The sequence below is a fragment of the Protobothrops mucrosquamatus genome, unplaced genomic scaffold (assembly GCF_001527695.2).
Source record: "Protobothrops mucrosquamatus isolate PMUCROS unplaced genomic scaffold, P.Mucros_1.0 scaffold1792, whole genome shotgun sequence".
In the NCBI taxonomy this organism is placed as follows: domain Eukaryota; kingdom Metazoa; phylum Chordata; class Lepidosauria; order Squamata; family Viperidae; genus Protobothrops; species Protobothrops mucrosquamatus.
This window is the reverse complement of record NW_015387930.1, coordinates 104,371-117,963: the sequence shown is the minus strand read 5'-3', so window position 1 is coordinate 117,963 and position 13,593 is coordinate 104,371. Positions and strand designations below refer to the sequence as shown.

Below are 13,593 nucleotides of genomic sequence, written 5' to 3'. Positions count from 1 at the left end.
TCAATAATAACAATAATAATAACAATCAAAATAATAATCAAAATAAGAGCAAGCAACTACATTTCATTTTTAATGTGTGCCATTGTGCCCACAGTAAAAAAATGACAATAAAATTTATCTATCTATCTATCTGTCTGTCTGTCTCTAAATCTCTATCATATCTATCTATATCTATCCATCCATCATCCATCTATCTATTCATCTATCATCTCTATCTCCATTCATATCTATCTATCTATCTATCTATCTATCTATCTATCTATCTATCTATCTATCTATCTATCTATCTATCTATCTATCTGTGTCTGTCTGTCTATCTCTATCTCTCTATGTCTATCATATCTATCATATCTATCTGTCTATCTATCTATCTATCTATCTATCTATCTATCTATCTATCTATCTATCTATCTATCTATCCATGTACCACCTCTATCTCTATATCTATCCATCATTATCCATCCATCAATATCCATCCATGCATCCATCCATCCATCCATCCATCCATCCATCCATCCATCTATCTATCTATCTATCTATCTATCTATCTATCTATCTATCTATCTATCTATCTATCTATCTATCTATCTATCTATCTATCTATCCATGTACCACATCTATCTATCTATCTATCTATCTATCTATCTATCATCTATCTATCTATCTATCTATCTATCTATCTATCTATCTATCTATCTATCTATCTGTGTCTGTCTGTCTATCTCTATCTCTCTATGTCTATCATATCTGTCTGTCTGTCTGTCTGTCTGTCTATCTATCTATCTATCTATCTATCTATCCATGTACCACCTCTATCTCTATATCTATCCATCATTATCCATCCATCAATATCCATCCATCCATCCATCCATCCATCCATCCATCCATCCATCCATCTATCTATCTATCTATCTATCTATCTATCTATCTATCCATGTACCACATCTATCTATCTATCTATCTATCTATCTATCTATCTATCTATCTATCTATCTATCTATCTATCTATCTATCTATCTATCTATCTATCTATCTATCTATCTATCTGCTCTGTCTGTCTGTCTGTCTGTCTGTCATATCTATCTAATATCTATCTGTCTGTCTATTATACAATCAGCAATTTTTAATCTGATTGCAAAGCAAGAAGTCCTTTGATGCTCCTCCTCCTCCTCCCCCTCCCTTCACTGAAACCCCGCCCCCTTCCTTTCCTCGCTCCTCCTGGGACTTCCCATTCGGGGTCGCACTTTCGCCGCCACTAACCGCGGCGTACTTTTTTAACCCTAAATTAGTTCCCATCTTCGTCTCTATAAGAAAACCCAGCCACCCACCCACCCTTTGCCTCGCCCTTCCTCAAACGCTCGGCGCGCCGTTCGGACTTTTTTTTTTTCCCCGTGACGAATCGGCCGAGGAGGTCTTTCGAGCCTGCGGTCCGCGGAAACACTTCCGGGCGTTCCCCAAGCCTCGGACCGGAAGTGGGCGTCGTCCGCCATTTTCTCGCGGCCGATGGCGGCGTCAGGGAGGCCTCAGCGGCGACTGCCGGGCGCGGGGTCGCGGTGAGGCGGCGAGGCGGCTCTTCCTTCTCCTTTTTCCGGCTCTCCAGCGGCGACTTCTTCGGGCCATGTACGCCGGGCGGCCGAGCGGGGCGGAGGCCGCGGCGGCGGCGGCGCCTGCCGGGCGGACGCTGGGCTCCGTGGGACCTCTCCCGTCAGCGGCGGCGGCCTCGGCTGGCGGGCCGAGCGGGAGCGGCGGCGAAGGCGGGAGCGGCGGCGTGGGCGGCCGCGTGGAGCTGCTGGTCTTCGGCTACGCCTGCAAGCTGTTCCGCGACGACGAGAAGGCGCTGAAGCAGGAGCAAGGCCGCCAGCTGATCCCCTGGATGGGCGACGCCTCCATCATGATCGATAGGTCGGTGCCCAGCAACCCCCCCGCCCGACTGTCGCTGCTGTCGTTGTGCTGCTTCTTCTTCTCCTCCTCCTCCTCCTGACGGTCCTCGGCCTCCTTGTGGCCCGGGTGGGGCTGGGGGGAGGGTGGGAAGGTGAGGGGGGGCTGCCGGTGATCCTCTGCCAAGCAGGAGGCGGGAGGGCAGGGCCCAGGCGAGGAAAGGCGGCCCTCTGGTCCCTGCCGCCTTCTCCTCCTCCTCCTCCTGCCAGGGCTGGACTACAGTCCCCATATATCTCTGTCTGGTTTCCCTGGCTGCTTTCACGAGACTGGATTACAGCTCCCATCTTTTGTCTAGCAGCTCTGGCTGATTTCAGACAGGCTGGACTACAACTCCCATCTGTCTTCCCTGGCTGGACTACATCTCCCATCCCCATCTGCCTTCCCTAGTTGATTTCAGACAGGCTGGACTACAGCTCCCATCCCCATCATCTGTCTTCCCTGGCTGATTTCAGACAGGCTGGACTACAGCTCCCATCCCCATCTGCCTTCCTTAGCTGATTTCAGACAGGCTGCACTACATCTCCCATCCCCATCTGTGTTCCCTGGCTGATTTCAGACAGGCTGGACTACAGCTCCCATCCCCATCAGTCTTCCCTGGCAAATTTCAGACAGGCTGGACTACAGCTCCCATCCCCATCTGTTCTTCCCTGGCTGATTTCAGACAGGCTGGACTACAGCTCCCATCCCTGTCCTTTGCTGTTTTTTGGATATGCTGGACTACAATCCCCATCCAGCATCCCCATCCAGCATCAATGCTCTACGGTAAATGAGTACTTCCATATAAATCTCATAATCTATAGGTTTAACATATTAAATACCTGTAATGGCCTGAATTAGAACTCCTATCATCTGTTTCCACCTCCCTGGTGATCTCGGCATGTCGGACTACAGCTCCCATTGGCCCATCTGTCCAGGTTGGAGATGGCTGCCTAGGCCCCATAATTCCAATACGGTGTTTTGAATTTTGTTGTTTCCATTCAGCTGTTAGTCTTATTGTAGAGGGAGTTCCCAAGATTACTAGTAAAAAGTTTTTTTTGCATATTAGGTTCTTGCAACCACATAATATTGGACACTCTGTTTTTGAATAAACAGTCTAATTATATAATTCCAGCTGTTGGGAAAGCTGTGCTGCAAGTTACTGCATGTTCTTGGTGAATAACAAAACTTGCCATCACTTGGTTGTAATATAAGGGCATAAACACAATATACTGTAACCTTAAAAAAACTTATTAGTGGAAGTGCTAAGTCACCTTTCAACATTTTTTTTTAAATATCTGCAAATACAGCTTCTGAGTAGCTTTCTGAAATCATGTATTGGACTATGCTTACCTATGACAGTTTGTTTATGACAGATGCCAGGGTAAAGATGTCCTCCCCAAAAAGTCTTCTGTTTTTTTGGGTGCACATATAGAAAATTTGATTTGATAATAGCAGCCTTCCAAAGAACCAACATTATTTTTAAAAGGTGTGGTTTCAATACTGAGGCCACTCAGTAAAACAAATCCTTCACATATTTGACTGAATGGTTTAAACCATGGAATCTTAGCTACCTTTAAAGTGATGCTGGTTTAGTTTTTGATGGAAGAGACCAGCATGGCCTCTCTTAAGTTGGGTGTATATGGCTCCTATAATAGCTATAAAAAAAAGATTAAGAGCTTCCCTTGAATTCTGCTTGTTGAGCTGCTCAAGCCACAACACATCTTTTTTTTAAAAAAAAAAAACCCTACAAAATTTGTAAAGTTTCCTTTGGATTCCAAGAAAGCCAGCTTTGGAAATCTAGAAAGCTACAAGGTTTATCTAATCTAGATAAATCTAGATGTCCCTCCTCACCTCCCCATATTCTCTTCCTCCTTGGCAGAAGATTGCTGTGTTGTTTATAGCCCCTCCACCTTGAAGGAGTGGATCCTGTACAAACTGAGGTTGGCGTACCCTCTTTTCAAACCAAAGTCTTCAATGACTCCTGTTATGAATGGAAGGAAGATTATCTGTGTCTCTGAATGTTTATCCTAGCAAAAAAAATACTCTCTAGGGTAGTAAATTAATCCTAAAATCTGTTATGTGGTATGACATTTTTTCTGTAGGCCATTTTTTTTCTGCCTGAATTTCCAATAAGCGACTTAATGGCCTGTACAAGTGAATCTTGCATTCTCATCCTTTCCTACCAGAATTCATTGATGAGTCTTTGCTTTGTTGCGTTTATTTTCCTCTTCAGAGTAGTATCGTAGCAATCTTTGTAATGGTCCTGTAGAGAAGGTTAAACTGAGGTTTAGTGACTGTTTTAAAATTCTCCAGGGAGTTTCTTGTTTGACAAAGTAGAACCTTTGTTTCCGAATTCCTAATGCTCTAATTCACTTAGTGCAGTAATGCTGCTTTTAGCGTGATGGAAGTTGTGGCGTGTATTGGCTACACTTGTATGGCTTCTGGCAAAAAAAAACAACCCTTGGTTTTCATTGATTTGTAGATAGATGTTCCAGCTGTTTAGTTTAATAGTATTAGTAGCTTCATGGAAACGCATTTTATTACCACAAAATGGTACAGGATTTAGATAATGGTTCCTGTGATGCTGTTATGCTTGGGGACTCCTGCTATTTAAAGCCAAAACTGACAGGTGATTCTTTGGTTGTAATTTCATTGTTTTGGAAGATCAAAGTGTTTCTATTGGCATTTTAGCGGGGAAAAATGGATAGCCAAAGGGACTGAAATGGCATTGTTGTTAGCACAATTCTCCTAGAGTAGTGCAAAGAGAGTTTGAAGGCTTTGGTTTGAAAAGAGTAGAGTGTGGCATATTGTAAGAGCTTGCTTCTTCCATTTTTGCTTTACACAAGCGTTGTAAGTTTACAAGATCCCAATTCCCAACCCAAACCCTACTGGGAACTACAAAACTCACTGATAATGATTTTTTGGCAAACATTTAACATGAATGTTCTTTAAACATTCAGAACAAAAATGTACTGTCGGTAGCACATGGCATATGTCTTGCATGTGGCAGCATTTTGTTACTTCCTGGAATCAAATTAAACATTGATTTGACAATTCAGCTTCATGGTCATCAGTCAGAAGAATAGCATATATCGGCCAACGCTCTTCCACAATTTCTGAGAGGAAAAGTTAGCTGAAAACTGTAAAAATGGTAGGAGCAAGCTATGCATATGCTCACGATCTTTTATTAATTTACATTTGTAAATTAAGGAGGTTTGATAGATGTAGTCACTATATAGAAAACTGGCTCTAAATTATTGATTGATAATCTTTCGGCGGGGGTTGTTTTGTTTTTTATCTTGCTCTCTCTGGAATGGTTTGTTTTTGAGGAAGCAAAATGGCATTGAGATAATGACACCTTAGAAGAAAATGCCTTTTTATTCATAAGTCTGGTTTTTTAAAAAAAGAAAAAATAAGTAAAGTCAATTACTTAATTAGTTTTCATTCGATGACCCTTTTAACCAAACTTCATATTCCACTTTCCTCTCAGAATAGTGGAATGGACCCAACTGCTCCCTTCTCGTGTTTCCCAGCCACAAAGAAAAACATTTTAGGTCTTAGCCTAATCCTCTTTTAATTACCGGCCTTTCGCAGATTATGCAGAAAAAATTACTAGCCCACACAGATGCTTAAGCAGCTTACAAACCGCGACAATTACAAAATATATATATATATATAATAGTGACCCAACGAAATAAACACCCAGCACGAAACGATGGATGTGTAGTTCAGGGGATCGGCGAGCGTTTCCTGCACAGAACCTCCTTAAATTGCACCGATGTTACTGTTCCTATGTATGTGTGTGTCTCTCTATCACATAACCCAGGACTTCTTTCCCCAGCCGCATAGCTAGGGGCCGAGCCTAGCCATGATTTTACCTCCAATGGATCCAAGTTTCTTTGGTGAAGATTCCTTCTGAGAATTCAAGACTAGCAGAAAGAAGCGACGAATTGCCCACCGTTTGGTTCTTACGGATAGGTATTTATGTACTTGGGTTTGTGTAAATGTAAGTAATTTGCCTTTGCAGACAAAGAAAAAAAAAAAGCCCACTCTGTGCTAGCCGTTACTTACATATGTTGGCTAGGCTCGTTAAGTGGTTGAACCACAAACGGTAAGGACGCAAAGCAGCAGCTGGTTCCTCTTTAGCCGGTTAGATAGTCCGCTTTTAATTGTAACCCATAACTCCCAAAAGGGGCTTGGTTTTTTTTTGTGTGTGCTTGTTAAAGGAAGCGGGTCAGTTTTAGTCAGTTTTAACGGGTCCCTCATTTAATCCACTAGATGGTTCTTTTGCATTATAGGTGGTAAGTATTGGTAGATTTGGCAGGAAGCCGAGCCCGAAGTCCCTTTGGTTGACCCTCCTCTTCCTGTTTGCAGATACGATGGGCGTGGCCACTTGCACGACCTTTCCGAATATGACGCCGAATATTCCACCTGGAACAGAGATTACCAATTATCTGAAGAGGAAGCTCGAATCGAAGCTCTCTGTGACGAAGAGAGGTATTTAGCCTTGCGTACGGACTTGCTTGAGGAAGAGGCAAGGCAAGGTATAAACTTTAGGACAATTTCCTGAGAATAGCACACATTGAATTGAAAAAAAAAATAAATGTTTTTTTTTCTCCTTTGAAGAAAGTCTTATGTAACTTTTTAAAAGAAAAAAAAAATCATTGTTTCCCATTCGTTATATACTCACTCTTTCTGATATTATTTTGACAGTAACCCAGTGGATTCGAAAAACGGGCGTCTTTGCGTAGCTGAGGACCTCAGGATAGTTTATTTGTAGAGCCACCCAGAACTGCCCGCGTTTTGAGGGCAGGCTGAGCATTGAGCATGCCCTTTTAACTGTGCTTCTTTAACAGTATTGTATCATCGAAAAGTTCTTGTCTCTTTTTTTTCCCTTCTGTGTTTTTGAGTAGAAATGACGGTCACGCTTGTCTCAGCAGGGAGAAATATATATATATATATATATAATATATATACAAACCGAGACTATCCAAAAAGAAGAAGAAGAAGAAAGAAAGCTCAAATCTTCTGCCGTTGGGCAGAAATACCATTGTCCATAACTGACCCACGGGGTCAGCTTGCTGTACCGTTTGTGCTTGAATGCTAGGGTGAAATATGTGTCGTTCTTTTTCTTAAAAAAAAGAAAGAAAGTTAGCCGTATTTACATTTTTCCACCATTTTTCTAATTGCGTGTTGCTTTTTTCTTCAAGAGGAAGAATACAAGAGACTGAGTGAAGCTTTGGCTGAGGATGGATCCTATAATGCAGTGGGATTTACCTACAGTAGTGATTATTACGATCCATCAGAACCCACTGAGGAGGAAGAACAGCCATTTAAGGCCAAAGGTAAGGGAAAAAATTGGTTTCTTTAAAGATCTCAGAAAAATCATACTGGGTGGGCTAGGATGTTCTAGTTCCGTTGATGAAAGGCTTTGAGTTTCCCAGTTCAGGGACACCTGCACACGAAACAAAACATCTCTTCCGTGGTTTTCTGTGACCGCGTTTTCGAGTGATAAAACAACATGAGATGCTTGCGGTGCCTTTTTATTATGATTCTTTTTTCCCCCCACTTCTTTTATTGTGATCCTAATGTTTTTTTTTCTGTCCCCATGTCAGTGCCCTAGTTCGCTAGCATTTTGTGACAGGAGATCAGAGAAATCGTAAAGTTTGCCTTAAAAAAAACGTTATTGAAAACAGGGTTCCCAATTCAGATTCCTAATCTGAATTGTGCCTTCGGTTGAGTTTTGAAGGCTTCAGTTCAAAAGATCGGAGAGCAACTTGCAGGCTTATGGGCGGTGTTTTAGTTTTATGGTGATTGGTCTAATGCAGGGGTAGGCAACCTTGGCTCTTTTATGACTCATGGACTTCAACTCCCAGAATTCCTGGCTCAGGTATTCGGGGAGTTGGAGTCCATGAGTCATAAAAGAGCCAAGGTTGCCTACCCCTGGTCTAATGCATATAACAGTGACGAGTTTTGCTTTGGTTTTCCTAAGGATTCTTTCAATAACTGCCAACTTGGGCATGTTAAAAACTGTGTTAAGGTAAATTAAGGCTGGATGGTGGACATAGCTGCACCTACAATCACCCCAGTACCTTTATGCAGTCAGGCGTGATCACAGTGAGTCATTGTGCTGAGAGAGTATGATTGGCCCCAATTCAACTCTCTTTCATACCAAAGATGGGACTAGAACTCACTGTCTCCTAGTGATTGGCCCAATATCACCCAGCCAGCTTTCATGCCTTAAGGCGGAACTAGAACTCACTGTCTCCTAGTGATTGGCCCAATATCACCCAGCCAGCTTTCATGCCTTAAGGCGGGACTTGAACTCACGGTCTCCTAGTGATTGGCCCAATATCACCCAGCCAGCTTTCATGCCTTAAGGCGGGACTTGAACTCACGGTCTCCTGGTGATTGGCCCAATATCACCCAGCCAGCTTTCATGCCTTAAGGTGGGACTAGAACTCACGGTCTCCTAGTGATTGGCCCAATATCACCCAGCCAGCTTTCATGCCTTAAGGCGGGACTAGAACTCACGGTCTCCTAGTGATTGGCCCAATATTACCCAGCCAGCTTTCATGCCTTAAGGCAGGACTAGAACTCACTGACTCCTAGTGATTGGCCCAATATCACCCAGCCAGCTTTCATGCCTTAAGGCAGGACTAGAACTCACTGTCTCCTAGTGATTGGCTCAATATTACCCAGCCAGCTTTCATGCCTTAAGGCGAGACTAGAAATCACGGTCTCCTGGTGATTGGCCCAAAGTCACCCAGCCCCTTTTCATGCCTAAAGTGGAACTAGACCTTGTGATTTCCTGATTTCTAAAGTAATGCCTTAACTACTAGACCAAGCTGGCTTTCAAATGTCGTACTTTTTAGAGGCTGGAAGAGTTTCTGTATATTAAGTAGCTTGCAACTGGCATGGATGTAAGTAAAACAGGTGTATTAGCTTACTCGACCCTTTTAAAACCAACAAAGAAAGTCATTCGGATCAGTTCTTTTTCAGATTCCCTGAAATATTCTTACTCGTTGTTTCAAATACTTGGCCGTCAGCTTTCTGGTTTGAGACATTCAGGTTGCCTTACAGGATGTAGGCTGCATCCTGTCAAAGTTTTTTCCATTCATTTTTGCCGCCTTGCAGCTGATGTTGCTCGTTGCCTTTTTTTGTGCAATGCAACAGGCACAACGTGGCTGAAGAATAAATAAATAAAACGCACCACCAGTGGCTTAGGCAGTCATACTACAAGGAACTCCAGAGACTGTCATGTTTACAAGTGTCACGTTATCCTTTTTGCTGGTAAATTAAAGTTTCATGATGATCCGTTTCCTCCGGCACTTCTAAGTGGCCCAGATCCATCCAGCTGGAGTATAGGGAGAAGGGATAGTGTGGTAGCTGTTACATGATTAATGCGTGATGTTTGCCCGCTGCTCTTTGAGATGCTCAAAATGCTTTTAAGACTTGTAATGGTAAGGCTTGCCGTAGTGTCAAATCACACGAGTGTTTCAGTGCCGCCGAAGAGAAACAGATGTTCTTAGGACAGATCATTAAAACAACTCCCCCTGAAGTGAGCTTAGCTGTTTGTGAGTGTCTCTGAAAACATGTTTTGTTTTTTTCCTTCCCAGTGACAGTGGCATTAGAAAAAACAGCATTGCAGGAAATGTTTAAAAATAAATGGGGGAAAAAATAAGACAGTTATTGTTAAATCCCTTTGCCTGCTCTACGGTTTGTAGTCCCTACAGACTTGGGGTAAGGAAAAGACAGTACTGTATAAGAACCCTACTTTCTGTGCCACTGTCAGATTAGGGTTACATTTGAGCCCGCTGACATGATTTGCCACAGGCGGCATTCGTACGAACCGCACATCACAATCGTTGAGAGCCATTAGGACTCGCTTTGTATGGGAGACGTGAATTTGTACCCACATATCCCCCGTTGCACAAGCACGCACACTCACATTGGTTGTGTTGAATCTTCCCTTCCCTGTATCAAAATTATAACTCTGAGATTGCTCTCCCAGATTAAATTGGGGGGGGGGGATGCCATTAATAATTAACCGCTGGGAACTTGCAGAAAGGAATTTACAACTTCATTGATTCTGGGATAGATCGGAGAGTTGTGTATGCTTTGTCTGGCATTCAGCGAGGGCAGGATATCTCCCCTGGTTGTTAAGTAGATCCACCTTAATCTTCCCCTAGTCCTTTCGATGCTGCATCCGCCCCGTTCTGGAGAAAATAATGTGTTCTCATGTGGCTTTGTATATTTTCTTCGGATCCCAGTTCTTGCATGTTGTTTAAAAATCTAAGACAGGAAAATAATTAAATTGAAGGTTAACGGAGTTCCTCTAGTGATGGATTACTACATCAAGTGGATATAGCATGCCACTTCTTGAATTAATGAGTTAATTTATGAAGTTACTACAGGTAACTCTTTGTAGAGCAGACGGATTTAACCCAGGGGTCTGATGCCATGCAGCCAATGAGACCCTCAGCCCAAATTCTGAATTGCTAAGTGAGACAGGCGTTAAGTGAGTTTTGCTGCCATTTTACGACCTCTTTTTGCCACAGATGTTAAGGGAATCCCTGCAGTTGTTAAGTTAGTAACACAGTTGTTAAGTGAATCTGGCTTCCCCATTGACTTTGCTTGTCAGAAAACTGTTCACATGACCCGAGGGAACTGCAACCGTCCTAAATACGAATCGGTTGCCAAGTGTCTGAATTTTGATCACATGGGGATGCTGCCACAACGGTCCTAAGTGTGAAAAACTGTCATAAGTCGCTTTTTCCAGTGCCGTTGTAATTTTGAACGGTCGCTAAATGAACTGTTATAAGTTGAGGACTAGTCTATCCAGATAATGTCTAAAACAAGAATTCCCCCGTCAGAATTCCATACACAATGGACCAATTTTTTAGGCAGTGTGATTGCAGCCAATTTTCCAGGATTTTGGGATAACTGGCGGATGGGAAAGAGAATGCTGCCAGCTTTTAAAAAAAAAATATAAGCTGAACAGTTTTGGCCATTTTTTAAGTGGCTGAATTGTAGCTGTTGATTTATAAAAAGTAGCCACCCAGGTATCAAGAGAAAAGACATTAATGAATGAAATGTTGTGATTATCCCAGCAAGTTCCCTAGTTACTCCTGTGAATTAATCTAGCAAGGCAGAGTACAGATTATCTCAAAAACCAGAAGCTGGCTGTGTAAATACATGCATCAAGGATTCTTCTTCTTGGCAGCGAGAAAGGAAAAGTCTGCAGTCTGATTGCTGTAACCAAGGTGGATGGGGCTTCCTCCGCGCGGCCCGTCTCCTTCTAATGGCTCTTAACTTCGGAATCGCTGGTGGATCCTCTTCGAAGGCTCTTCTTTTAATTGGTTCTGGGTTGTTCAAGCGATGTTCGCTGGGGTGTCGCTCAGGTGGAACGTGTACCAAACATCTGCGCCATCCATTTTGCCGAGATGCATTAAGGACTCAATCCCGCCTCGTAGTCATGGTCTCCTAAGCAATAGTAGTTACACAATCAAGTTAGCAAAACATGTTTGCGCTCCTCAGCAGAGGCAGGCTAACCCAATAAACAGAGGTAATGAAACAAAATTGGCACTATCGTGCAGCCTGGAAACATGCAGATGGGGAAAAAATAGACTGGCGACGAGTGAAGCTCACCCGATGTTTTGTTCGTGTTCAGTTTTGTTAGGCTTTGTCTGACAGTGTTGCCTTCTTCTGATTTATCAGTGGCCGCAGCCAAGGCAGAAAGCCTAGAAGAAAACGAAGAGCCGTTTATCGCCCCTTCGGGATTGAGCGTTCCTTCCGATGTGGAACTGGTGAGTACGTTGTTAATACAGATCAACTGCGTGGAATATCTGCAGCGTCTTCCTGTCTTGTCATTTTGAATAATGCAACAAGTAAATCTTTGGTCAACATCTGTTCGGAGATTCAATTCCGAAAGCTTCCTGAATATCTTTTTATCTTCACGTTGCTGGCTCTTGCATTGATTGAGATGGGCAGGTTTAGGCTGCCCAGGTAGTCCTCGACTTGACGACCGCAAATTGACATTTGTTAAGTGGGTTTTGCCTCATTTCTCGCCGCGGTGGTTAAACGAATCACTGCAGTTGCTAAGATAGTCCCAAGTGAATCTGGCTTTCCCCCACTGACTTTGCCTGTCGGAAGGTCGCAAAAGGCGATCACGTCTCACACACACACACACACACACACATATACCCCGGGACGCTGTGACCGTCATAAATATGAGTCAGTTGCCCAGCATCCGAATTTTGATCCCGTGATGCTGGGATGGGTCAGCAGCGTGAAAAATGAGCATGTCACTTTTTTTCAGTCCCATTGTAACTTTGAACCGTCACTAAATGAACTGTTTTAAGGCAAGGACTACCTGTAGTCCTACTCATAGTTACCTGGCAATAAACCATGAGTAAACATCTCTTCTGGGAAGAGATTCCCAGAGCGAGCTTCTCATTAATTAGCACCGTGTCGGATACTGTTGATATTGTAAAAGAATAGTTGGTCTACTGCAATCAATTGCAATAATAATGCTCTGATGAGGGGAAACACACACACACACAGATATTGTCTAAAGTTTCTCGGTAAGATTTACAACCCTGGAATTATTTTCCCAGTCTGGCTCTTCCTAGTTGAATCATTCTGCTGTAACTCATATTTTATTATCGAGATCATCTACTTTCTCCTGATTCGCAGAGGTAGCACAATATTATTTGCCTGCTTATTGCATTTTAGACGTGTTGTTCCCAGCAGCTTTCCAACTTACCATCTGCGGAATAACTTAGAACGAAAAATAAGAGATGCATTTGCATAGACGTGAGCCCTTTTACAATTAAACCTGATCAAATGCAGGTACCGGTCTTCCTCTTGTGAATTAACGCTTGCAAACATGAATCAGAGTCCTTTGGTAACGGGCAAAGCAACTTGGTAGTTTGAAATTCTGAAAGAAGGTTAAATTCTACGAGGTGGGCAGAGAACTCAGATCTCTAAAATTCTTTCAGATGTCCGGTGAAAAAAGCTTCTGTAGCCCTTCTCTGGGGTTGGGTTTTTTGCTTTTTGTTTTATTTCTGGCCTGTGGAATTCCTTTCCTTAGCATTGCTACCCCCAATAAAGACTTTTTTAAAACCTCTTTATTAACAAATCATGGTTATCCACCCAAGAGGACCCATTGTAAATCTCTAATAACATCAGAATTACTAGCTATGGTGGCGCAGTGGTTAGAATGCAGTATTGCAGGCTCAGTGTAAGGACCCACCCCACTTTGCATCTTAAGAAGACAGAACTCCTTCCAACAGGCATCTTTATTAAGAGAAAGCTGGATGCAGGCGTTCTAGACAGGACTTGGGTCCAAGCTCTCCCATTCAAGGTTTTAAGGGATCCCCCATTAGTCACACCCCCGTCACCCCCTTCTCCCAGCGACAATCCCAGGCATTACATTCTCACCCCCTTTCCCTCATTGCCGGGAGGAGACTTCCAAAAGGATTACATGAAAGCTAATGACCCCCATTGTTATTGTTAGTCCGTTTGGTGATATCCACATCCAGTCCCTTTGAAGTAGGCTGAAGGAAGTGAGGGCCATAAAGCCCCTTTGTTCACCCCCTTCCCTTCATCGTATGACAGAATCCAGAGCAGGCAGAAATGCGGGTTTTCATAGTTGATAACTAGAGATGGAAT

At 43.1% G+C, this 13,593-nt stretch overlaps 1 protein-coding gene across 1 annotated transcript in view; it reads left to right on the top strand.

The window, feature by feature from the left end:
* The first annotated feature begins 1,618 nt into the window (after window positions 1–1,618).
* Window positions 1,619–13,593, top strand: part of SFSWAP (splicing factor SWAP) — a 53,733-nt gene continuing 41,758 nt past the window's right edge. The window contains exons 1-4 of the mRNA XM_015823181.1: window positions 1,619–1,906; window positions 6,233–6,461; window positions 7,128–7,262; window positions 11,638–11,726. Of these exons, the coding sequence (XP_015678667.1) occupies window positions 1,619–1,906; window positions 6,233–6,461; window positions 7,128–7,262; window positions 11,638–11,726 (741 nt within the window). The remainder of the gene's footprint in view (window positions 1,907–6,232; window positions 6,462–7,127; window positions 7,263–11,637; window positions 11,727–13,593) is intronic.